The sequence below is a fragment of the Gigantopelta aegis genome, chromosome 15, assembly GCF_016097555.1.
Source record: "Gigantopelta aegis isolate Gae_Host chromosome 15, Gae_host_genome, whole genome shotgun sequence".
Taxonomy (NCBI): Eukaryota; Metazoa; Mollusca; class Gastropoda; order Neomphalida; family Peltospiridae; genus Gigantopelta; species Gigantopelta aegis.
This window is the reverse complement of record NC_054713.1, coordinates 388,304-415,403: the sequence shown is the minus strand read 5'-3', so window position 1 is coordinate 415,403 and position 27,100 is coordinate 388,304. Positions and strand designations below refer to the sequence as shown.

The 27,100-nt window shown below is 38.2% G+C and overlaps 1 protein-coding gene across 4 annotated transcripts in view; it reads right to left on the bottom strand.

The window, feature by feature from the left end:
- LOC121390701 (rootletin-like) overlaps positions 1–27,100 on the bottom strand; it is a 148,238-nt gene that overhangs the window by 38,840 nt on the left and 82,298 nt on the right. For 3 of the 4 annotated variants that reach the window (XM_041522588.1, XM_041522591.1, XM_041522590.1), the window contains exons 3-13: positions 17,978–18,160; positions 17,351–17,434; positions 10,942–11,057; positions 9,774–9,939; positions 8,927–9,139; positions 8,290–8,411; positions 4,539–5,126; positions 3,136–3,387; positions 1,345–1,472; positions 940–1,103; positions 588–711 (exon numbers count right to left, since the gene is read on the bottom strand). In XM_041522588.1, coding sequence (XP_041378522.1) covers positions 588–711; positions 940–1,103; positions 1,345–1,472; positions 3,136–3,387; positions 4,539–5,126; positions 8,290–8,411; positions 8,927–9,139; positions 9,774–9,939; positions 10,942–11,057; positions 17,351–17,434; positions 17,978–18,160 — 2,140 coding nt within the window. Of the gene's footprint in view, positions 1–587; positions 712–939; positions 1,104–1,344; positions 1,473–3,135; positions 3,388–4,538; positions 5,127–8,289; positions 8,412–8,926; positions 9,140–9,773; positions 9,940–10,941; positions 11,058–17,225; positions 17,307–17,350; positions 17,435–17,977; positions 18,161–27,100 lie in introns of all 4 variants that reach the window. The other variant, XM_041522589.1, reaches the window with a different exon arrangement.

The following is a 27,100-nucleotide window of genomic DNA, read 5'->3' as shown; positions in this document are numbered from 1 at the left end:
TTTAACCGAAAAGTACACAGACATATGTTGTTAGAAAAGTAATATTTCAAAAAGGGGGCCACTAGCATTAATTTCATGTCGCATTTTAGTCTGCCCACCGTCACACGCATTAATTTAGGAACGCATTAATTTTAGTATCTACAGTATTATATCCATTTTTATCTTTCATGATTTAACAATATTTGATTAACGTTTTAATATTTCATCTCACACTATATATGATATACATTTTTATCTTTCATGATTTAACAATATTTGATTAACGTTTTAATATTTCATCTCACAATATATATTATATACATTTTTATCTCTCATGATTTAACAATATTTCATCTCATATTTTATTTATAAACAATATCTGACAACACTATTTCACTCTCCTTTTTTTAATTTTATGACTTAACAGTAGTTACTAATGTTTTATTACTTCATGACTTAACAGTATTTTGTTTTGTTACTTCATGACTTAACAGTATTTTGTTTTGTTACTTCATGACTTAACAGTATTTTACTATTATATATTTCATGACTTATCAGTATTTTACTGTTTTGGTATTTCCAGACTTAGCAGTGTTTGACTGACTGACCCATTTTCTCGGTGTCCAGGTCCATCTTCTCTTGTTCGACGCGAACCAGTTCTTCGCGGATTCCACTTTTCTCCATTTCAAGTGCTGACTTCTCCCCACACAGAGCGTTCTTCTCCGCCTCCAACTGGAAAACAAAAACAGTCAGTGCAAAACATCTGCAAAACATCTACACTGTCAGTGAAAAACACCTACACTGTCAGTGAAAAACACCTACACTGTCAGTGGAAAACACCTACACTGTCAGTGGAAAACATCTACACTGTCAGTGGAAAACATCTACACTGTCAGTGGAAAACATCTACACTGTCAGTGAAAAACATCTACACTGTCAGTGAAAAACATCTACACTAACCTGGATGATGATCTTGTTGAGTTCTATCTTGTCCTGGCCCAGACCTTCATTCAGCTCCTGCATCTTGAGGAGGGCGTCGCGAAGCCCCGCCTCCACAGTTTTCAGTTTGTTAATCTCCACCTCTAGCTCCGCCTTCTGTAGCTCCGCCTTCGACAACGCCTCACCTACAAACAAAACAAAATAATTTGTTTATTTTATTCATCTATGTTTTACCTACAAACAAAGTAACTCATCTATTATCTTATTTTTATCCAACATATAAGTATTTAGTTCACTATAAGATAGATGCACGTGAAACTCGATGAGATGCTATTTATTATCAATAATATTTTTTATTCAGCCCCCCCAGTCCACCCCTGCTCCAACATGCCCGATTAGGTACACTGCTATGTAAAGCACACTGACCTAGTTCAAGTTTCTGTCCCTCCAACACTTCCTTGTCGAGACAGACTCGGTTCAACATCTCCTTTGTCTCAACGAGCTCCTCGCGTAGTTTTGACATCTTGTGATCCTGCTGAGACAGAACCTTCTGGCTGAAAAGACAATCACAGAAATTGTTTAAATCTCACCATCTCTCGTTCTCCTTCATCTATCTCTCTCTGTCTATTCATATTTACAAAACAGACTTAACTGCAACATTTGACAAATTGTTTTCACTAGCCATCGGGCATGGCAACAGTAGTTATTAACTAGCCCAACATTAAATATCACTAGCCATGGGAGTGGGGCTACCATAATCTAGAAGCCCTGGATTGGGAAAATTAGCACTAGTAAATCATACATGGGGTATTTTTTTCAGGCCACTGAATGACGCAGTACATCACTGTTAAATTAATTTATAAGCACAGACATAATTAAATATATATAGAGTAAAGTACTTTTAGAATGGACATGCTTACAACAAACTACCGGTTAGAACAAACTGATTGTAAAGTCCTGATTTTTCACCCTATATAATATTAATAAATTTCAATGTATAGAACGATCTATATATAGCAAATTAACTGTTAAAACAAACCAATTTGTTGGCCAAAATTGTAAATTTCAGTGTAAATTAGTGCATATACAGCGAACCGATCATAATTTTTTTGGTATCTTATTTGTATCTTATCAATCAATAGCATTAACGGCAATGCATCCAGAACGACTATACTGATAACTTCAGTCAGATAACGTCTGCGTGTATTTACTTAGTCGATTGGCATCAATTAAGGGAGTAATGTATTGAACAATTAACAGTATATTCTCACTTCACCACTATTGTTCGCTTGTTTAAGTGCCGTATCCAACAATAAGACTGACACATGCAACTCACTATACAGTCATTGTAATTAGCATTAAATAATCGGATAAGTTGTTTTGAAGGAAGGTAACACAAATATTATGAAATGCTGAACAGTATTCGGTAGATGTTCAATCATGACAGACAGCAACTCATCACGTAAGAGAAAAGCACTTGATCTAGATACGAAATTCCAAATTATATCAGCTATTGAATCCGGCCGAAAATCAAAGAAAGAAACAGCAGCCGAATTTGATATTCCAAAGTCCACTGTTAGTACCATTCTGAAGCAATGGGAAACAATATTAACAAAATGTCAGTCAACCGAGTTCAGCAAGGCAAGAAAAAGAATTCGCACATTGGAATTTCAAGATACCACCCCATTAGGTGCGCAATCATGACAGACATCGTAACACTGTTTTTCCAAAGTAAAGTTGATGAAGCTATGCCTGTGTTTCATTCGATTGCCGACATCGCTACAGCCATACAGACTGTGCGACCAACACTCACTAAGCAGACAAAAATAAGCAACTTTGTTTGAAAACGTGATTGAATGAACACTCATTTGATTCAACAATGCATATTTGCTTCTATTAGTGATAATAAATGAAATATTAAAAAATACACCCCACTAATTCTTGTATTTATAGTGTTTAAATTTGAAAAATCCAAAACGGCCGACTTCTTGAATGAAAACGGCTAACTTCTGTAAATCTTTACAATGAACTACTGCTATAACGAACTGATGTTCCTGGTCCCTTGCAGTTTGTTACAAAAGTACTTTACTGTATTGGGAATGTTTAACACAGAAATTGGGAATTTTCAGTGCCACTTTGTTTTGGGAAGGGGCCTATGTTCGGACCCACAGAACGCCTTGATAAATCCCTGACTACTAAAATGACTTTAACTCTGACCATCTCTCGTTCTCCTTGATCTGTCTCTCTTTGTCCTTGCTGATGTCCTCCTTCTCGTCCTCCAGGTTGTCTCGGTGTCTCTGCAGCTCCGAATTGGCCGCCTGCAGCTTCTCGATCTCACGGTGCAGCGACTCGATGTTCTCGTTCAGCTCGTGGCGTACTTTCTCCAGCTGAGACTTCTCCGACCCAGTCACGTTCAGGGCGTTCTTGATGCGGTCCCGATCCCGGAACGAGTCTTCTCGCTCCCTGCGGCTATAAGCAACAACATTTAGTAAGGTCACGCCCTGTGGCTATAAATAGGAATGTTTAGTAACGTGTTCCCTGCAGCTATAAATAGTAACATTTAGTAAGGTGTTTCCTGCAGCTATAAATAGTAACATTTAGTAAGGTGTTTCCTGCAGCTATAAATAGTAACATTTACATGTAGTAAGGTGTTTTCTACAGCTATATATATAGTAACATTTAGTAAGGTCATTCCCTGTGGAATTAACGGTCTCAAAATCTTCCTCAACAAAGCTAAAAAGACTTCAGAACTCAAGTTTTAAAAACATATTGAAACATAGTTTTGTAAGACACTGTGTAGGGCTTATATAATAGCAAAAGTAGGAATGAACACTTTTCACTTGATATTACACAAACAAAGTATACAGTAGAATAGATTTAAACTGTAGTTTAATAACTAGCGGTAGTTAATAATTTTATCATAAAGTTAACCTCTGACAATTTAAAACATTTTGTTATTATCCACAGAACAGACTTAATAAAAATCATATGAGGCACACGTGTAATAACAAGTGTAATGACGTAATTTTGGTAAAGCGACATCTTAGTTGTGATTGAAACAATTTGAGATGGCCCTTGTTATTCATAAACAAAAAACCCAAAACTCTAATGATATGGATAATAAAGAAATTATTACTCTTGCATGTGTGTCACACTGATTTTACGAAACTCATGTCACTACCATTTCGTATCATGTTGATGTCCCTCGCTAAAGTTTCTGACAACTGAAAATTATTTTCCTCAGGACATAAACCTGATATGACACACGTGCTTGTATAATAATCTCTACAACTCATGGGACATAAACCCGATATGACACACACGCTTGTATAATAATCCCTACAACTCACGGGACATAAACCCGATATGACACACGCGCTTGTATAATAACCTCTGTAACTCACGGGAACTAAACCCGATATGACACACGCGCTTGTATAATAACCTCTGTAACTCACGGGACATAAACCCGATATGACACACGCGCTTGTATAATAATCTCTGTAACTCACGGGACATAAACCCGATATGACACACGCGCTTGTATAATAATCTCTGTAACTCACGGGACATAAACACGATATGACACACGCGCTTGTATAATAATCTCTACAACTTACGCGGTCTCGAAATCTTCCTTCAGGTTGAGAATGTGTAGCTCTAAGCGACGTTTCTCGTTCTCAACGTCATCAATATTCTTCCTCAGATTCACGATGTGGTCGCGACTCGCTGTCAGTTTGGCTCGTAGATCAGAAACCTGCAGCTGTCGTTTATTCAGCGCAGCCTGCACTGCGGAAAACGTGGCATCTGCGAACGCCGGCGACCTTGACCTTCCTCTGGGCGAAGGCGATCGGTTCGGCGAGCGCTGTCGGAATGTTGGTGACTGTGACCTCGGTGAAGTTGACCTTGCCCTCATTGGTGAGCCCGACCTTGACCCGGTTCTCATTGCCTCGGTCTGCTCCAAGTCCTCATCGATGGCGCGGTCGGCGTCGTTGATGACGGCCTCTGCAATGTTGCGCAGCGCCGAGTGCAGAGCCTCGGTCTCTTCGCGGATTTGTCGTGCTGTGTCCGTCTCCGTCGACTCGTAGCTCACCTCCGTGGTCTTGACCTCGAGTGAGGCCATGTTGCGGGTCAGCGTGGAGATGACCTTCTCCTTCTCCTCCAGCTGGATCTTCAGTCGCTCGTTCAACATTGTCAGCTCGTTCACTCTGAAATGGTCAACTTTCTAATCAACGTTTGGTTGGGACAAGCATTCTGAGAGTTAACTGTTAACTTTCTAATCAACGTTTGGTTGGGACAAGCATTCTGAGAGTTAACTGTTAACTTTCTAATCAACGTTTGGTTGGGACAAGCATTCTGAGAGTTAACTGTTAACTTTCTAATCAATGTTTGGTTGGGACAAGCATTCTGAGAGTTAACTGTTAACTTTCTAATCAACGTGAGGGGTAGACAGATTGTCAGCTCATTTACTCTGAAACAGTCAATTTTCCAATAAAGGTTTGGTCACGAGGGGAAGACAGATCCATCATATTTCTCATAAACAAACATTCTAAGATGTTTAGCTTTCTCACCAAGTTTGGTCAGGAAGGGGAGACAGATCCATAGTGTTCTAAAACATTCTGAGAGTTAACGTTTAGCTTTCTAATCAAGGCTTGGTGGGAGGAGGAGACAGATACATAGTATCTTTCATAAAACAAGCATTCTGAAAGAAAGAAATATTTTATTTAACGACGCACTCAACACATTTTATTTACGGTAATATGGCGTCAAACATATGGTTAAGGACCACACAGATATTGAGAGAGGAAACCCGCTGTCACCACTTCATGAGCTACTCTTTTCAATTAGCAGGAAGGGGTCTTTTATATGCACCACCCCAGACAGGGTAGTACATACCACAGCCTTTGATATACCAGTCGTAGTGCACTGGCTGGAACGAGAAATAGCCCAATAGGCCCACTGACGGGGATCGATCCCACACTGGCCGCACATTTAGTGAACGCTGTACCACTGGGCTACGTCCCACCCACAAGCATTCTGAGATATTTAACTTTCTAATCAACGTTTGGTCGGAAGGGGAAGATAGATTGTCAGCTCGTTCACTCTGAAACATTCGACTTTCTAATCAAGGCTTGGTGGGAGGTAGACAGCATATCTTTTATAAAACAGGCATTCTGAGATATTTAACTTTCTAATCAACATTTGGTCGGAAGGGGTAGATAGATTGTCAGCTCGTTCACTCTGAAACATTCGACTTTCTAATCAAGGCTTGGTGGGAGGTAGACAGCATATCTTTTATAAAACAGGCATTCTGAGATATTTAACTTTCTAATCAACATTTGGTCGGAAGGGGTAGATAGATTGTCAGCTCGTTCACTCTGAAACATTCGACTTTCTAATCAAGGCTTGGTGGGAGGTAGACAGCATATCTTTTATAAAACAGGCATTCTGAGATATTTAACTTTCTAATCAACATTTGGTCGGAAGGGGTAGATAGATTGTCAGCTCGTTCACTCTGAAACATTCGACTTTCTAATCAAGGCTTGGTGGGAGGTAGACAGCATATCTTTTATAAAACAGGCATTCTGAGATATTTAACTTTCTAATCAACATTCGGTCGGAAGGGGTAGATAGATTGTCAGCTCGTTCACTCTGAAACATTCGACTTTCTAATCAAGGCTTGGTGGGAGGTAGACAGCATATCTTTTATAAAACAGGCATTCTGAGATATTTAACTTTCTAATCAACATTTGGTCGGAAGGGGTAGATAGATTGTCAGCTCGTTCACTCTGAAACATTCGACTTTCTAATCAAGGCTTGGTGGAAGGGGTAGACAGCATATTTTTTATAAAACAGGCATTCTGAGATATTTAACTTTCTAATCAACGTTTGGTTGGGAGGAATAGATAGCATATCTTTCATAAAACAAGCATTCTGAAAGTTAATGTGTAACTTTCAAATCAAAGTTTGGTCGGAAGGGGTAGATAGATCATCAGCTCGTCTACTCTGAAACGGTTAACTTTCAAATCAGTGTTCGATCCATAGTATCTATCAGAAAACAAGCATTCTGAGATGTTTAACTTTCTAATCAACGTTTGGTCGGGAGGAGGAGACACATCCATCATATGTCTCATAAAACAAGCCACAGACAGTTAATAAATGAGATATGTTACTTACAGACAGTTAATAAATGAGATATGTTACTTACAGACAGTTAATAAATGAGATATTTTTCTTACAGACAGTTAATAAATGAGATATTTTTCTTACAGACAGTTAATAAATGAGATATGTTACTTACAGACAGTTAATAAATGTGATATGTTACTTACAGACAGTTAATAAGTGTGATATGTTACTAACAGCCAGTTAATAAATGAGATATATTACTTACAGACAGTTAATAAATGAGATATATTACTGACAGACAGTTAATAAATGTGATATGTTACTTACAGACAGTTAATAAATGAGATATGTTACTTACAGACAGTTAATAAATGAGATATTTTTCTTACAGACAGTTAATAAATGAGATATGGTACTTACAGACAGTTAATAAATGAGATATGGTACTTACAGACAGTTAATAAATGAGATATGTTACTTACAGACAGTTAATAAATGAGATATGTTACTTACAGACAGTTAGTGTGATATGTTACTAACAGCCAGTTAATAAATGAGATATGTTACTTACAGACAGTTAATAAATGTGATATGTTACTTACAGACAGTTAATAAATGTGATATGTTACTTACAGACAGTTAATAAATGTGATATGTTACTTACAGACAGTTAATAAATGTGATATGTTACTTACAGCCAGTTAATAACTGTGATATGTTACTTACAGACAGTTAATAAGTGTGACATGTTACTTACAGACAGTTAGTAAATGTGATGTGTTACTTACAGACAGTTAATAAGTGTGATATGTTACTAACAGCCAGTTAATAAATTACTTACAGACAGTTAATAAATGTGATATGTTACTTACAGCCAGTTAATAAACGTGATATGTTACTTACAGACAGTTAATAAACGTGATATGTTACTTACAGCCAGTTAATAAATGTGATGTTACTAACAGCCAGTTAATAAATGAGATATATTACTTACAGACAGTTAATAAATGAGATATCTTACTTACAGCCAGTTAATAAATGTGATATGTTACTTACAGACAGTTAATAAACGTGATATGTTACTTACAGACAGTTAATAAACGTGATATGTTACTTACAGACAGTTAATAAATGAGATATGTTACTTACAGACAGTTAATAAATGTGATATGTTACTTACAGACAGTTAATAAATGTGATATGTTACTTACAGGCAGTTAATAAATTTGATATATTACTTACCGTGATCCAAGTTCTGAGCCGTGAGCATCGTATCTGGCCTGCAGTTCGTTGAGTTCTCGAAGCTTCTCTCGCAGCTGATTGTCAGATGACATCTTCTCACTCCGCTCTCGGTCCAGGTAAACCTGAACACAAACATCAACATGGAACATCAAACTGTGAGCAAAAAGAACATCAGCCTCGGTGGTTAAGCCATCTCACATAAGGCTGGTAGGTACAGGGTTCGCAGCCCAGTACCGGCTCCAACTCAGAAGGAGTTTTAATGACTCACTATGTAGGTGTAAGACCACTACACCAACTTCTCTCTCACTAACCACTAACCACTAACACTCTGTCCTGGACAGACAGCCCCAGATTGCTGAGGTGTGAGCCCAGGACAGCATGCTTGAACCTTGATTGGATATAAGCACATCCCAGACCGACCCTGCAGCAGACGAGTACTTTACCACTGGGCTACATCCCATCCCACTTCTCTTCAAGGATTTATGGCAGTTTAGCGAAAACGGCTCACTAAAACCCGGCTGACTAAAACCCGGCTGACTGAAAATGGCTGACTAAAAACGGCTGATTAAAAACAGCTGACCAAAAATGGCTGACTGAAAACGGCTGACTGAACTGCCGACATAATGACAGCACATACCTGACTCTGGGTGTCCATGCTGCGGAGGTTGGCGGTGAGGTTGAGGCAGGCCGAGTGCATGCTGCGCGTTGTCTTGGTAACATCCGTCTTCACATGGGAGAGGTCGCGCTCTGTGGCCATCTTCATCTCGCTGAACTGGCGGCGGAATGCAACCACCGATCGCCATAGCGACAGCAGGCGGCCATGCTCTGCACTGTAGTACTCATTGAAGTTCTACACAAAACAAAAAACAATAAATAAATAAATAATAAAAAATAAAAAAATAAAAAATTAATGTATAATTAAATAAATAAATAAATAATGACACATATGTTAGAATACACAACAGGTGACAATATTTTTAACTCACTTTTCCTTCTCTATAAAAATCCATCTCCATGGACTTGATGAATACACACGGCACGTGATGAATACACATGACACGTGATGAATACACACGGCACTTAATGATATTGTCAACAAGTTGCTTTTTCCTCCTCCATCCAGTCCATCTTATTGGACTCAATGAATACACAACACATGATGATATTGTTAACAACTCACCTTTTCCTCCTCCCTCCAGTCCATCTCCTTGGACTCAATGAATACACAACACATGATGATATTGTTAACAACTCACCTTTTCCTCCTCCCTCCAGTCCATCTCCTTGGACTCAATGAATACACAACACATGATGATATTGTTAACAACTCACCTTTTCCTCCTCCCTCCAGTCCATCTCCTTGGACTCAATGAATACACAACACATGATGATATTGTTAACAACTCACCTTTTCCTCCTCCCTCCAGTCCATCTCCTTGGACTCAATGAATACACAACACATGATGATATTGTTAACAACTCACCTTTTCCTCCTCCCTCCAGTCCATCTCCTTGGACTCGAGTTCCTCGCGGGCACGCTGCCAGTCCTGGGTCAGTTTGTGGATGTCGACCGTCAGTGTCTGGTTGGCGCCGGTCGCCTGGTCCAGCTGTTCTCGGAGCATGGCGTTCACGTGGGCCAGACTCGCACTCCTACACAACAACAAAAACATCAACATCTCACTCAACAACAAAAACATCAACATATCACTCAGACAACAAAAACATCAACATCTATCTCAAACAATAAAAACATCAACATCTCACTCAAACAATAAAAACATCAACATCTCACTCACACAACAACAAAAACATCAACATTTCACTCAAACTGAGGGGACAAGACTCACACTCCCACAGTTTGAGGATGAAAGTAAAAGAAATGAGCCACTTCTTAAAGAAACTGGCATGATGAACTGGCACAACAATTTTGAAACTTAACTATAGACACATATGTAGATTCAATGTTTTCTTCCTCCAGTGTAATAAATGAACAACTACATGTACAGACCTATTTAGTGTCATGTGTTTTTACTGTTGTTTATCTTCCTCCAATTTAATACATGTGAAATTACCGACCTATATAGTGCTAATTTGTTAAAATAAATAGTCAAGTGTTTTTAGTGTTGTTTATCTTCCTCCAATTTAATAAATGTGAAATTACCGACCTATATAGTGCTAATTGTTTCAGTCAGTAGTATTGTGTGTTTTTACCATAGTTTAATTCCTCCAGTGTAATGCATGTGTAACTACCGACCTATATAGTGCTAATTCGTTAATATAAGTAGTCTTGTGTGTGTTTACCATAGTTTAATTCCTCCAGTTTAATGCATGCATAATTACCGACCTATATAGTGCTAATTCGTTAATATAAGTAGTCTTGTGTGTGTTTACCATAGTTTAATTCCTTCAGTGTAATGCATGCGTAATTACCGACCTATATAGTGCTAATTCGTTAATATTGTGTGTGTTTACCATAGTTTAATTCCTCCAGTTTAATGCATGCGTAATTACCGACCTATATAGTGCTAATTCGTTAATATAAGTAGTATTGTGTGTGTTTACCATAGTTTAATTCCTTCAGTGTAATGCATGCGTAATTACTGACCTATATAGTGCTAATTCGTTAATATAAGTAGTATTGTGTGTGTTTACCGTTGTTTTTCTTCCTCCAGTTTAATAAGAGCTGTTTCCAGGTCAACGACATGATCTGACTCTGCATACTTCAGTCTCGATTCGGCACTCTCCAGTCGCTCTGATGTACTGTTGAACTGTGAAAATAACACTACATTAACATCTTGAACTGACGTACTGTTGAACTGTGAAAATAACACTACATTAACATCTTGTTCTGACGTACTGTTGAACTGTAAAAAGAACACTACATTAACATCTTGTTCTGGCGTACTGTTGAACTGTAAAAATAACACTACATTAACATTTTGTTCTGGTGTACTGTTGAACTGTGAAAATAAAACTACATTAATATTTTGTTCTGGTGTACTGTTGAACTGTGAAAATAACACTTACATTAACATCTTGAACTATGAAAGCAACACTACAATAACAACATGTTCTGATGTACTATTGAACTGTGAAAACAACATCATGAACTGTGAAAGCAACACTACATTAACATGTTCTGATGTACTGTTGAACTGTGAAAACAACATCATGAACTGTGAAAGTAACACTACATTAACATCACGTTCCAATGTAGTTGAAATGTGAAAGTAACAATACATTAACATCATGAACTGTGAAAGTAACAATACATTAACATCATGAACTGTGAACGTAACACTATATTAACATCATGTTCTGATGGCCTGTGAAAATAACACTATATTAAGATCAAGTTCATATTGAACTGTGAAAATAATAATACATTAACTTGATGTTGTGATGTACTGTTGACTAGTTAAAATAACACGTACATTAACATCACATTCTGATGAACTGTTGAACTGTCTAACAACAAAAACACAACATGTATAGCAACAATCTGACTACACAATTTGTTATTTGTCATCGTGTAAAGTTTTGTTCTGAATCTGACACTAGAAAACAAGCAAGCATTCCAAGAGCACTGCTAAAGCAAAAGCCTAACACACTTTCTTATCTCCTAACTTCAAGGGCCATAAAAAGGGCCAATCCCCATTAAAGTGAAAAGTGATCTGTAACTCTACGTGGTAAAGCTATACACAAAAACGTGTGCTGTCCTATCTATGGTAATGTATATAAACAATCCTTGCTGATAGTATGTAGGAAAAGACAAAAGGAAGAAACATTTCATTTAATGATGCACTCAAGACATTTTTATTTACGATTATATGGCATAGGACATATCATTGTTAACAACCACACAGATGAGGGAGAAAAGTCACTGGTGCCACTCCAAGCTCTACACTTTCTGATTGGCAGCAAGGGATCCCAGACTAACTGTGTATCAAGCGAGCGCTTTACCACTGGGATACGTCCCGCACCCCCCCCCCCCCCCCCCCCCCAACCGCTATAATAACAATGCCCAATGGGCCCACTGATAAGGATCGATTGAGAATATAAGCAAAGCAACTATTTGGGAATTTCAATACTGGTTGTCTGGTACTAAGATTCTCCCTATGATTAAGGTTGCACAATGGCCTCAAATGGAGGCCCCATTCAGAATATAAGCAAAGCATCAGCAAAATTCAGCAGAAAACATACTGGATGAAGAATATGGACAAACAGCAGGGGGAGGGTGGACAGGAAACATTGTATATTAAATGCTTAAAAAGGAAGAATTTCTGATACATTTTTAAACTTTCATCTCCTACTGTTTGTACTGTAAGAATACATCGACAGGGATTATAAACTACACGTTTGTTGTCAAATATCACATCAGAAAGTTGTTGGTACTGGAAGTGTACATCTACTGAGATTATAGAATTACATGTATGTTGTGTAATGTGATATTAGAATGTTGCTGGAACTACAACAATACATCTCCTGGGAGTACAGAATTACATGTATGTTGTGTAATGTGATATTAGAATGTTGCTGGAACTACAACAATACATCTCCTGGGAGTACAGAATTACATGTATGTTGTGTAATGTGATATTAGAATGTTGCTGGAACTACAACAATACATCTCCTGGGAGTACAGAATTACATGTATGTTGTGTAATGTGATATTAGAATGTTGCTGGAACTACAACAATACATCTCCTGGGAGTACAGAATTACATGTATGTTGTGTAATGTGATATTAGAATGTTGCTGGAACTACAACAATACATCTCCTGGGAGTACAGAATTACATGTATGTTGTGTAATGTGATATTAGAATGTTGCTGGAACTACAACAATACATCTCCTGGGAGTACAGAATTACATGTATGTTGTGTAATGTGATATTAGAATGTTGCTGGAACTACAACAATACATCTCCTGGGAGTACAGAATTACATGTATGTTGTGTAATGTGATATTAGAATGTTGCTGGAACTACAACAATACATCTCCTGGGAGTACAGAATTACATGTATGTTGTGTAATGTGATATTAGAATGTTGCTGGAACTACAACAATACATCTCCTGGGAGTACAGAATTACATGTATGTTGTGTAATGTGATATTAGAATGTTGTTGTTACTGGAAGAAAACGTCTACTGGGAGTACACAATTACATATATCAAACATGTTATCTTTCACACCTTGCTGCAGAGTGTGACATTGCACAAATGTTTAAGTATCTTCCACTGTCACCTGTCACAGGTCTCTCTGTCTAATTACAACCTCTCTCGCTTTCACTCTCTCTCTATATTTATCTAATTATAACCTCTCCCTCTCTCACAGTAATAATAATAATCATTTGTTACCATGATAGACACCAAGAATAAACTATTTTAAACTAGTCAAGAGTGATTACCTATTCAGTGCTGCAGGTGTAAGTTCATGTTTGTAAGAATTGTGATTTTAATTCACTAGTGACTACACATGCTACACTACTATATCTCTACTATTGTCCAAGTTCACTGAATGGTATACAATAAATATAACTTCTACTGTACTCAATTATTCATTTATGTTAATTCACTAGTGACTACACATGCTACACTACTATATCTCTACTATTGTCCAAGTTCACTGAATGGTATACAATAAATATAACTTCTACTGTACTCAATTATTCATTTATGTTAATTCACTAGTGACTACACATGCTACACTACTATATCTCTACTATTGTCCAAGTTCACTGAATGGTATACAATAAATATAACTTCTACTGTACTCAATTATTCATTTATGTGTGTACTCAATTATTCATTTATGTTAATTCACTAGTGACTACACATGCTACACTACTATATCTCTACTATTGTCCAAGTTCACTGAATGGTATACAATAAATATAACTTTTACTGTACTCAATTATTCATTTATGTGTGTACACGTACATGACATGTATAAATGATTTCTGTTAGATTATTCATTTAAGGATTGTCTGTTATTTCTTTTATGTTCATCGGGGTATGAACAAAAAACAAATCATTCACATAAATTTGCGGTTGATTTTTTTTAAATACCTGTTGCTACATCTGGACCAATGGAATGACGTTATGTTGTAATGAATGCAACAGAAATTTAATTTAAACTATGTATATGTATGCATGTTGAAAACTATGTATCATTTTGATTTTAAACATGCATTTAAAAAAAACTTCAGATGGATTAGGAATGTATGTACGGTTGTTAATGATATGTAAACAAATAAACAAAATCTGAAATAAAATAAAATTAAATAAAAAAAAGAAGAAATATTTCTACATTCATTAAAACCCCCAGCTAAGTAAGACATGTTATAAAGACATAACAACCTGTATGTAATATTAAACAACACTGCAGTACATACCCTGTTGGAATTACAGTTTTTACTTCTACCATAACTATAGTAATCCGGGTGATATCTCGCTTCGTAGGAGTGATCCATACCAAACCTATAGCATGTACCGGTACACAAACAAAGTATTTTTCAGATGTGAATCACAAGTGATGTACTTTGCCGAATTTCACACACTGCTCTCCAAATGGTAGGGCTCTCTGTTCCTGCTACAGTCTGGGTGTAATAAAGTTCTGTTCTGTTCTGTCAATGGTTTTATCTGTGTTTGATACCAACCAAACAACAGGCTATTAAAAACACACAATGGTAATTAATTACCTGGTGCTAACATGGCAACCAGGTGACCAGATTACCTCCAATTAGTCCTACCTTTAGTTTCTTAATTAATCCTATACCGGGCATACAGGAAATAAACCATTTAATGATCACCTATCTCAGAACATGGATACTTGGTGCTGATTAACAAGACAAAACTGTTGCTTACACTTTAAAAAAAAAAAAAAAAGCAAAAAAAAAGCAAACAATTTTTTTATTTATTTGATATATATTTTTTAATTCTGCAAAAAAAGTAATTATACACTTAAGGTGATCTTAGCATTAAGATTACTTGATAAAATAGCACCCAGGTAACTGTTGTAATGAACAAGTATTAACACACAAGTGTGGTGAAAAAAACAAGAAAACTTATGAAGGAAACATTGTGCAAAATCAGTGCATGGTTGTCATGTGACATGTGTGTTAGGTAAACAGGTGTTTGTACTTTAAACCAATTCTCCAACAGTTACGGAATGTGATATCCATTTTAACCTAATGATTAATAATATCTTGTTATTAACAACAGATAGCAGGGTTTTATCACCTATGTTTCTAAACTCCGATAATCGGCATCATTCCCAACCATTCCCCAAAAGCTATATCTTTTTTTTTCCGGAGCTATCTTAGTGTTAAGAAATCATAAAACCATCATAAGCTATAACATCACTACATGGTGAGTGCCACAGTGACGTCATAGCCTACGACAGTTTTATGATTTCATAGCTCTAACACAGCTTTGAAAATATGAGCCTAGGTAAATGCATTACCAGTGGACTGCATCCTCCTCCCCCCACCCCCGGGAATATGGGCCCAGGTCAGTGCATTACCAGTGGACTGCATCCTCCTCCCCCCACCCCCAGGAATATGGGCCCAGGTCAGTGCATTACCAGTGGACTGCATCCTCCTCCCCCCACCAGGTCAGTGCACTACCAGTGGACTGCATCCTCCTCCCCCCACCCCCGGGAATATGGGCCCAGGTCAGTGCATTACCAGTGGACTGCATCCTCCTCCCCCCACCCCCGGGAATATGGGCCCAGGTCAGTGCATTACCAGTGGACTGCATCCTCCTCCCCCCACCAGGTCAGTGCATTACCAGTGGACTGCATCCTCCTCCCCCCACCCCCGGGAATATGGGCCCAGGTCAGTTCATTACCAGTGGACTGCATCCTCCTCCCCCCACCCCCGGGAATATGGGCCCAGGTCAGTGCATTACCAGTGGACTGCATCCTCCTCCCCCCACCAGGTCAGTGCATTACCAGTGGACTGCATCCTCCTCCCCCCACCAGGTCAGTGCATTACCAGTGAACTGCATCCTCCTCCCCCCACCCCCGGGAATATGGGCCCAGGTCAGTGCATTACCAGTGGACTGCATCCTCCTCCCCCACCCCCGGGAATATGGGCCCAGGTCAGTGCATTACCAGTGGACTGCATCCTCCTCCCCCCACCCCCAGGAATATGGGCCCAGGTCAGTGCATTACCAGTGGACTGCATCCTCCTCCCCCACCCCCGGGAATATGGGCCCAGGTCAGTGCATTACCAGTGGACTGCATCCTCCTGCCCCCACCCCCGAGAATATGGGCCCAGGTCAGTGCATTACCAGTGGACTGCATCCTCCTCCCCCCACCCCGGGAATATGGGCCCAGGTCAGTGCATTACCAGTGGACTGCATCCTCCTCCCCCCACCCCGGGAATATGGGCCCAGGTCAGTGCATTACCAGTGGACTGCATCCTCCTCCCCCCACCCCCGAGAATATGGGCCCAGGTCAGTGCATTACCAGTGGACTGCATCCTCCTCCCCCCACCCCGGGAATATGGGCCCAGGTCAGTGCATTACCAGTGGACTGCATCCTCCTCCCCCCACCCCCGAGAATATGGGCCCAGGTCAGTGCATTACCAGTGGACTGCATCCTCCTCCCCGCACCCCCGAGAATATGGGCCCAGGTCAGTGCATTACCAGTGAACTGCATCCTCCTCCCACCCCGAGAATAAAGACACACACACACACATACGCAGGACTGCTGACAGACAGACAGACCAACAGACAGATGAACAGTGCGAGAACACGCCACGCTGGCTTACCGCCTTGTAACTGTCATACTGAGATTTTAATTTTCCATATTCACTACACCCCCCCACCCCACACTCCGAGAATAAAGAAGACACACGCAGAACTGCTGACAGACAGACAGACCAACAGACAGATGAACTGTGCGAAAACACGCCACGCTGGCTTACCGCCTTGTAACTGTCATACTGAGATTTTAATTCTCCGTATTCACTCTCCCAGTCCTCAACCTTCTTCTTGTACTGAATGACCTGCATTAGAAACATAAAGGGTTAAACACTGAGACCTCGATTACCTTGTACGTGCTCGTCTTCACTTCGTATTCCTTGTTACGGAGACTATCTTCCATTTCCTGACACTTCTTCTTGTACTGGAGTAACTGGAAGTAAAACACTCTAACACTTCAATGTTAACTCTTTATGTACCAACTATCTTCCAGTTCTTCAACCTTTTTTTTGTAACTTCTGTCAGAGTTGTGTGAAAACAATGCTAGAGAACACTACTCTACCTTTTTTCTGTAACTTCTGTCAGAGTTGTGTGAAAACAATGCTAGAGAACACTACTCTACCTTTGCCTGTAACTTCTGTAAGAGTTGTGTCAAAACAATGCTAGAGAGCGCTACTCTACCTTTGTCTGTAACTTCTGTAAGAGTTGTGTAAAAACAATGCTAGAGAGCGCTACTCTACCTTTGCCTGTAGTTTCTGTAAGAGTTGTGTCAAAACAATGCTAGAGAGCGCTACTCTACCTTTGCCCGTAACTTCTGTAAGAGTTGTGTCAAAACAATGCTAGAGAGCGCTACTCTACCTTTGCCCGTAACTTCTGTAAGAGTTGTATGAAAACAATGCTAGAGAGCGCTACTCTACTTTGGTCCGTAACTTCTGTAAGAGTTGTATAAAAACAATGCTAGAGAGCACTACTCTACCTTTGCCTGTAGTTTCTGCACGAGCTGCGCCTGTCTCTGCTGCCCATCCTGGTACGCCTGCAGTTTGCGTTTGTACGAATTGTGTTCGTCCTCCAGCTTCCGCCGCAACTCAATATTCTGCTGAACCAATGTCTTAGAAGTCGGGTCAAAGTCGGCCGAGTCACCTTTCAGTGAGTGCTCTAACTGAAAAACAAACAAACACACTGAAATGAAACATCACTCTCTGATATATGTTGGAGGTCATACCCAAATCCTAACCTTGAGGTCGGGTCAAGGTCAGCTGGGTCACCTTTCAGCAACTGCTCTAACTGAAATACAAACACACCGAAATGAAATATCACTCTCCCTCTCCGGTAGTTAAGACTTCAAACACTTGTAAATTTGTAAACTACATGTAATACATTACCATTTGTAAACACAGTTATGTCCCTTGCAAAATAATTTTCATTTGTCACTTGCTAAAGCTTTGCAACAAGTGAACATTATTTCACTCAGGACATAAATATTCTGATGAATGGTAATTTGTTTATTATTGTCTATTTATATTTCAAACAGTATATTGACAGTCATATAATATTTACATGTGTATATTTTGTACAATACATATATAAAACTGACAGCCATGTAATATGTGTGTACATTTTGTACAATATATGAAACTGGCAGTCATATAATATTTGTGTATATTTCATACAATATATAAAACTGACAGTCATGTAATATTTGTGCATATTTCAGGCAAGATATAAAACTGGCAGTCATGTAATATTTGTGTATATTTCATACAATATATAAAACTGACAGTCATGTAATATTTGTGTATATTTCATACAATATATAAAACTGGCAGTCATGTAATATATGTGTATATTTCATACAATACATAAAACTGACAGTCATATAATATCTGTGTATATTTCATACAATATATTAAACTGGCAGTCATGAAATATTTGTGTATATTTCCTACAATATATAAAACTGGCAGTCATGTAATATTTGTGTATATTTCCTACAATATATAAAACTGGCAGTCATGTAATATTTGTGTATATTTCCTACAATATATAAAACTGGCAGTCATGTAATATTTGTGTATATTTCCTACAATATAGTAAACTGACAGTCATGTAATATTTGTGTATATTTCGTACAATATATTAAACTGAGTCATGTAATATTTGAGTATATTTCGTAAAATATATAAAACTGGCAGTCATTTAATATTTGTGTATATTTCATACAATATATTAAACTGGCAGTCATGAAATATTTGTGTATATTTCATACAATATATAAAACTGGCAGTCATGTAATATTTGTGTATATTTCCTACAATATATAAAACTGACAGTCATGTAATATTTGTGTATATTTCATACAATATAGTAAACTGACAGTCATGTAATATTTGAGTATATTTCGTAAAATATATAAAACTGGCAGTCATTTAATATGTGTGTATATTTCATACAATATATTAAACTGGCAGTCATGTAATATTTGTGTATATTTCCTACAATATATAAAACTGGCAGTCATGTAATATTTGTGTATATTTCCTACAATATATAAAACCGACAGTCATGTAATATTTGAGTGTATTTCGTAAAATATATAAAACTGGCAGTCATTTAATATTTGTGTATATTTCATACAATATATAAAACCGACAGTTATGTAATATTTGTGCATATTTCATACAATATATTAAACTGGCAGTCATGTAATATTTGTGTATATTTCATACAATATATTAAACTGACAGTCATGTAATATTTGTGCATATTTCATACAATATATTAAACTGGCAGTCATGTAATATTTGTGTATATTTCATACAATATATTAAACTGGCAGTCATGTAATATTTGTGTATATTTCCTACAATATATAAAACTGACAGTCATGTAATATTTGTGTATATTTCATACAATATATTAAACTGACAGTCATGTAATATTTGTGTATATTTCATACAATATATTTAACTGGCAGTCATGTAATATTTGTGTATATTTCATACAATATATTAAACTGACAGTCATGTAATATTTGTGTATATTTCATACAATATGTGTATATTTCAACTGGCAGTCATGTAATATTTGTGTACAAGATATTTCATACAATATATTAAAAACTGGCAGTCATTTGTAATTTATTATTAAACTGGCAGTCATGTATATTTCATACAATATATTAAACTGGCAGTCATGTAATATTTGTGTACATTTCATACAATATATTAAACTGGCAGTCATGTAATATTTGTGTATATTTCATACAATATATTTAACTGGCAGTCATGTAATATTTGTGTATATTTCATACAATATATTTAACTGGCAGTCATGTAATATTTGTGTATATTTCTACAAGATATAAAACCGACAGCCATGTAATATTTGTAAATTCCATTAGGGTATATAACAACACAGTCATCACTGGATTAACAAATACTCAATATAACTCAACTCCATAGCAATAAAATGAATTCCAGCTTTTCCCTGCCACTGTGGTGGACAAACATATTACGTAGCTCATTAAACCTGTGGCATTGTGCACTAATACCTTGTAACATCAAAAGGTTTTTCATTACCTATCTAATGACCCATACAAATGACTTAACTGTCCAAAGTCGCCGGAGCGTGTCGTGCAAATCGCCATGTCACACCTACATGTTTGTACATTTTGTTTGCATTCATTAATAAAAAATGAATGCAGCTTTTTTTTCGCTGTATGTAAGCATGCCTGTCTAAAACATGTATGTCAGTGCATACAGAAACCTGTTTAATGAAATGTTAGGTGAAAGTTCTATCACATCACAGCTAGAACATGGAAGATTTGTCCTTGTCCAAAATACATAGACAGAGACAGACAGACAGACAGACAGACAGACAGACAGAGAGAGAGAGAGAGAGAGAGAGAGAGAGATAGAGAGAGAGATGGAAGTAGCCGGACAGCAATACATGTATGCTGCTCTCTTGATAAAAATTTAAAATAAGAAGAGAAGTTGCAAACATTTAATTTAAAAATAAGCATCATAAGATATACTAAAGCTGCAGCAAAATAAGAAAGTTGAGTGTAAAAAGAAGCACTTTCCATTGATAGACGAGTATGAGGTGAGTACAAGGTGAGTACAAGGTGAGTGAGCAATTGCTCACTTACCATGGAGGTCTGGTTTTAAAGGACATGTACGGATGTTAAACAAACTGTTAACTTTTGATTCTGCTTTATTAACAAGTAATAAACTACACTGTGTGACAGTGTCAAACACCCACACAACAACCGCGCTCTGTACGATCTGTACTCCACCATTTAATAAGGGAAATTCAATACGTAACACTTCAATACATGGAATTCACAGCCAATTCTATACAAATGCTTTTTGTAAGCTGAAAAAAATAAAATAATAACAATACTCCAGTGACAGAAGTGAATAAAGAAAATGTTTGTACTTCTTAGACTCAACACAAGACAGATCATCATGATAAAAAATCATACAAAATCTTCTGTAGGGCAAATCCAAATACTACCCCAGAGGTGGTAGGGGGAGGGGGGTGGGGGGTGGCTGGTGTTTGATAATCCACCATTCATAGACTATGGAATGTAAAGGAAAGGAATAATTAATTTATTAGGGGCTGATTATGGGGGGGATGATTATGGGGGGGATGATTATGAGCGGCTGATTGGGGGTGATTATGGGAGCAGTAATGACCCTATCAAAACATTTCTCGCCTTTGTAATTTATCTCTTAACAAAAACTGGGAGGTGGGTGGGTGTAAAATTAGTTGTTGAACTGCCCTAGCTTTCTACATGACTGGAGACCAGATCTCACAACAGGATCTACACTAAATCTTTTTCACTACCAAGAAAACCTTGCTGACAACAAATTTGCATAAGATCAGACCTAGCATGTTTTTAAAGTGAAACTTCCTGGAATGTAACATTACACAATGGCCACAACAATGAAGTCAAACAGCAGGAATATATTTTTAAAATAATAATAATAATAATAAACCCTCCTGGAAAGAAGAGATCAACTCACAGAGTACATCGTTTGACTGGCCAATCGAAGTGACAGGTGAGATATTGGTGTCCGATCCCCGGGACAGAGAGAAATACCACTGAAGGTGGCAGTATATTGATAAGACCACTCATCTACCAGACACACGACACACACACACAGAGATCGGAGCCCGACAGAGAGAAATACCCACTGATTGTGGCAGTGTATTGATAAGACCACTCATCTACCAGACACACGACACACACACACAGAGATCGGAGCCCGACAGAGAGAAATACCCACTGATTGTGGCAGTGTATTGATAAGACCACTCATCTACCAGACACACGACACACACACAGAGATCGGAGCCCGGGTCTCTCCTCAACGAGACGAGACATGTTCCAGAGCGTGCACCACTCTCAGCCCTATAGAGCCGCCATGTTCTGGCCATCGCCCGGGGCGACCATCTCAGGCAGCTAATCCTCCTGGCTACCGTTTGCCAGTATTAGGCATCAGGCATGAAGTGGTCAGATAGCAAATGATTGTCGTTACTGTTTCTTTTATCCTCCACACACAAGATTTACCATGCGGCACGGACACATACAAAATACCTTTGTTTATTTTAACATGCATGTAGTAGTTAGATCCAGGTCTGCACAGTGGAATATTTAAAAAATATATAAATGAATGGATGGATGGATGGATGGATGAATGAATGAATGAATGAATGAATGAATGAATGAATGAATGAATGAATGAATGAATGAATGAATGAAAGGATGAATGAATGAATGAATGAATGAATAAAAAACTAGTTATATGGTTTGAAAGGTAATGAATTAACAAATGAATGAGTGAGTGAGTGAGTGAGTGAGTGAGTGAGTGAGTGAGTGAGTGAGTGAGTGAGTGATGAATGAATGAATGAATGAATGAATGAAACTCCAAGTCCAGTTGAAGGTAATGTATGAACAAACAAAAAATGACATGACAAATAAATGAACCAATGAATAAATGAATGAATGAGTGAAAGAAAAAATGAATGAATCAATGAATTAATGAACCGTCTATTTGGTGTTTAACAACATATTGTTATTTTGACCATTGGTTAACAGGAGATGAAAGGAACATTTGTGTAACCACATCCCAGCACATTTTAAACTACAGCTACTTGATGTCTGACATATATCGTTATATTGACAGTTTCGAGAAGAGAGGAAAGGAACGTTTGTGTAACCACACCCCAGCACATTTTAAACTACAGCTACTTGATGTCTGACATATATCGTTATATTGACAGTGTCGAGAAGAGAGGAAAGGAACATTTGTGTAACCACACCCCAGCACATTTTAAACTACAGCTACTTGATGTCTGACATATATCGTTATATTGACAGTTTCGAGAAGAGAGGAAAGGAACGTTTGTGTAACCACACCCCAGCACATTTTAAACTACAGCTACTTGATGTCTGACATATATCGTTATATTGACAGTGTCGAGAAGAGAGGAAAGGAATGTTTGTGTAACTACACCCCAGCACATGTTAAACTACAGCTACTTAATGTCTGACATATATTGTTATATTGAGTGTCGAGAAGAGAGGAAAGGAATGTTTGTGTAACTACACCCCAGCACATTTTAAACTATGACTATTTGACCTGATGTACATTTTACCAGTCATTTAGATGAAAGACTACACAGCTCAGCCTTTGATGTACATTTTACCAGTCATTTAGATGAAAGACTACATAGCTCAGCCTTTGATGTACATTTTACCAGTCATTTAGATGAAAGACTACAAAGCTCAACCTTTGATGTACATTTTACCAGTCAGTTAGATGAAAGACTACACAGCTCAGCCTTTGATGTACATTTTACCAGTCATTTAGATGAAAGACTACACAGCTCAACCTTTGATGTACATTTTACCAGTCATTTAGATGAAAGACTACACAGCTCAGCATTTGATGTACATTTTACCAGTCAGTGGCACTGGTTGGGATGGAGTTGCTGGACGTAGCCAGTCAGTTTAGGATTGATCCTCCATCAGTAGGTCCATTGAGCGTTTCTTGTTCCAGCCAGTACACCATGACTGGTATATCAAAGACAGTGGCATGTGCTATCCTGTCTCTGGAATGGTGCACATGAAAAAACCCTTGCTACTAATGAAAATGTGTAATGGGTTTCGTCTCTAAGACTATAAGTCACGATTATCCAATGTTTGACATCCAATAGCCAATGATTAATAAATCAACATGTTCTAGTGGTGTCATACAACAAAACAATCTTTAACTTTTAAATTGGAATGAGGTAAAAAAACAACAACTTTTTTTCAAAATCAAGTGCACCGAGGGTGATTGAACCTTTGACCCATCATACCTCAGGCAAGAGCTCTACCCACTGAGCTACATCACACACAGCATGTCTGAGCTGACAACATGAGGTGTATGAAACACTTCATTAACATGCATTTGTCTTCATTGTTTATATATGTGTGATAGCATTTGTCTTCATTGTTTATATATGTGTGATGGTGTTTGTCTTCATTGTTTATATATGTGTGATAATGTTTGTCTTCATTGTTTATATATGTGTGATAGTGTTTGTCTTCATTGTTTATATATGTGTGATAGTGTTTGTCTTCATTGTTTATATATGTGTGATAGTGTTTGTCTTCATTGTTTATATATGTGTGATAATGTTTGTCTTCATTGTTTCAACATGTAAGAAACTCCCAGTCAATCGATCTCCATTTGTCATGCACTGATGTCTGATCAATAATGAATGAACACATTGATCTGCTAATCGTAAGTGATGGCTTCAAGCCTCACACAAAGTACGGGCGTCAAGCCTCACACACAGTACGGGCTTCAAACCTCACACACAGTACGGGCGTCAAGCCTTACACACAGTACGGGCGTCAAGCCTCACACACAGTACGGGTTTCAAGCCTCACACACAGTACGGGCTTCAAGCCTCACACAAATTATAAAGGTCAGAGCAATATTCAGGCACAATATCCTGGACAACACATTTGCCTGTGTTTTCCAGGTGACAGCTACATACCAAATCACAGAGAAATGAAATGAATGAATGTTTAATGACATGCCAGCACATTAATACATTTTGGCTATTGGGAGCTTGAGCTTGAACTGTTTTAACGTGCACTACGGTTTCAAGCATGTTCATTCCATCTCCGGTCACTGGCATGGTCCTGGTCTGGTCTCTGGCAAGGCCCTGGTCCAGTTTTCTGGCAAGGCCCTGGTCCGGTCTCTGGCAAGGCCCTGATCCGGTCTCTGGCAACCTCTGTTAAACTACCAGACTTTCTGCATTGCACTGTGAGTGGGCAGGACATAGCCCAGTGGTACAGGACCCGCTTGATGCCTGGTCGGTCAGAGAGTGATCCCCATCGATAGACACAATGGGCTACAGTATTTCTTGTTCCAGCCAGGGCACCAGGACTCATATATCAAAGACCATGGTATGTGCTAACCTATCTGTAGGATGGTGCATATAAAAAATCCCTTGCTACTAATGGAAAAATGTAGCGGGTTTCCTATAAGTCTAAATGTAAAAATTACCATATGTTTGACATCCAATAGCTGATGATTAATAAATCAATGTGCTCTAGTGGTGCCGTTGAACAAAACAACCTTTAACTTTCTATATTGACTGCAAAGTTCGGAGAGTTTAGTGAATTGAATCTCAGGGCCTTTATCTCAGCATGAGTTTTGTGAATGACATGAACTGATGTGTTACTTGGTCCATCAGTCCACCGTAAATCAGTTTCACCCCACACAGCACACACCACCTCCCAGTAATAGTTGCCATGGTTACAGCACTTACCTGGATGACGCGATTCATCACAAACCCTGGTCCAAACTGCTGAAACCTTGGATTGTGTGTGATTCCACTTGATGCCAACCTCTGAGTCGTTTCGGGTGTTTCCTTTTCAGCTGATTGGTGGTCAGCCACTTTATCTTTTACAGCTGGTTGGTGGTCAGTCGCTTTATCTTTTACAGCTGTTTGGTGGTCAGTCGCTTTATCTTTTACAGCTGTTTGGTGGTCAGCCGCTTTATCTTTTACAGCTGGTTGGTGGTCAGCCGCTTTATCTTTTACAGCTAGTTCCAATTCCGCTTCTTCTTTCCAGCTCGGCTCCAGTTTATTTTTCAAATCATTTCCTTTTTTGTCAGTCAACTGCTCATCGGACAGTGTGTCAATGAAATCATCAAAAAACATTTCCTTGGAATCCTCTGAATTGTCCATTTTGATAGTGAAGACATTAATTTAGTTGTTCATGTATGTGAAGTGTTCACCTGTTTGTGAATTACGTGTAAATTACACACATGTCCACTTGTTTCTAAGTTACATGTAAATTACACGTAAATGTTGAGCATTTGGTAACATTTCTGTAATTATTACACAAAAGACTGAAAATACACACCACATCTTACAGCTGGTAAAATATTGATAGGCCGTCAATATAGCATAACCAGCAGTCACTCTGAAACTGTCCCCGACAAGAAAGAACACTGATTGAAATCACCAACACACTGCATAGCACAGTTAACCAATATAATGCCACACCAAGATTTCATCGCAATCACCCAACTGTGTACCGTAATAACTGATAGAAATCAACAACTGTGTTCTGCAATTCTGTGTCTGTGAACCAGTGTAGCTTAACCTGTGTCTAACCCTGATTAATGAGCCTGTGTCTATGCACCAGTGTCTATCAACTAGCTAGTATCAAGAACCAGTGTCTATACACCAGTGTCTATCAACTAGCTAGTATCAAGAACCAGTGTCTATACACCAGTGTCTATCAACTAGCTAGTATCAAGAACCAGTGTCTATACACCAGTGTCTATCAACTAGCTAGTATCAAGAACCTGTGTCTATGCACCAGTGTCTATCAACTAGCTAGTATCAAGAACCAGTGTCTATACACCAGTGTCTATCAACTAGCTAGTATCAAGAACCAGTGTCTATACACCAGTGTCTATCAACTAGCTAGTATCAAGAACCAGTGTAGCTTAACCTGTGTCTAACCCTGATTAATGAGCCTGTGTCTATGCACCAGTGTCTATCAACTAGCTAGTATCAAGAA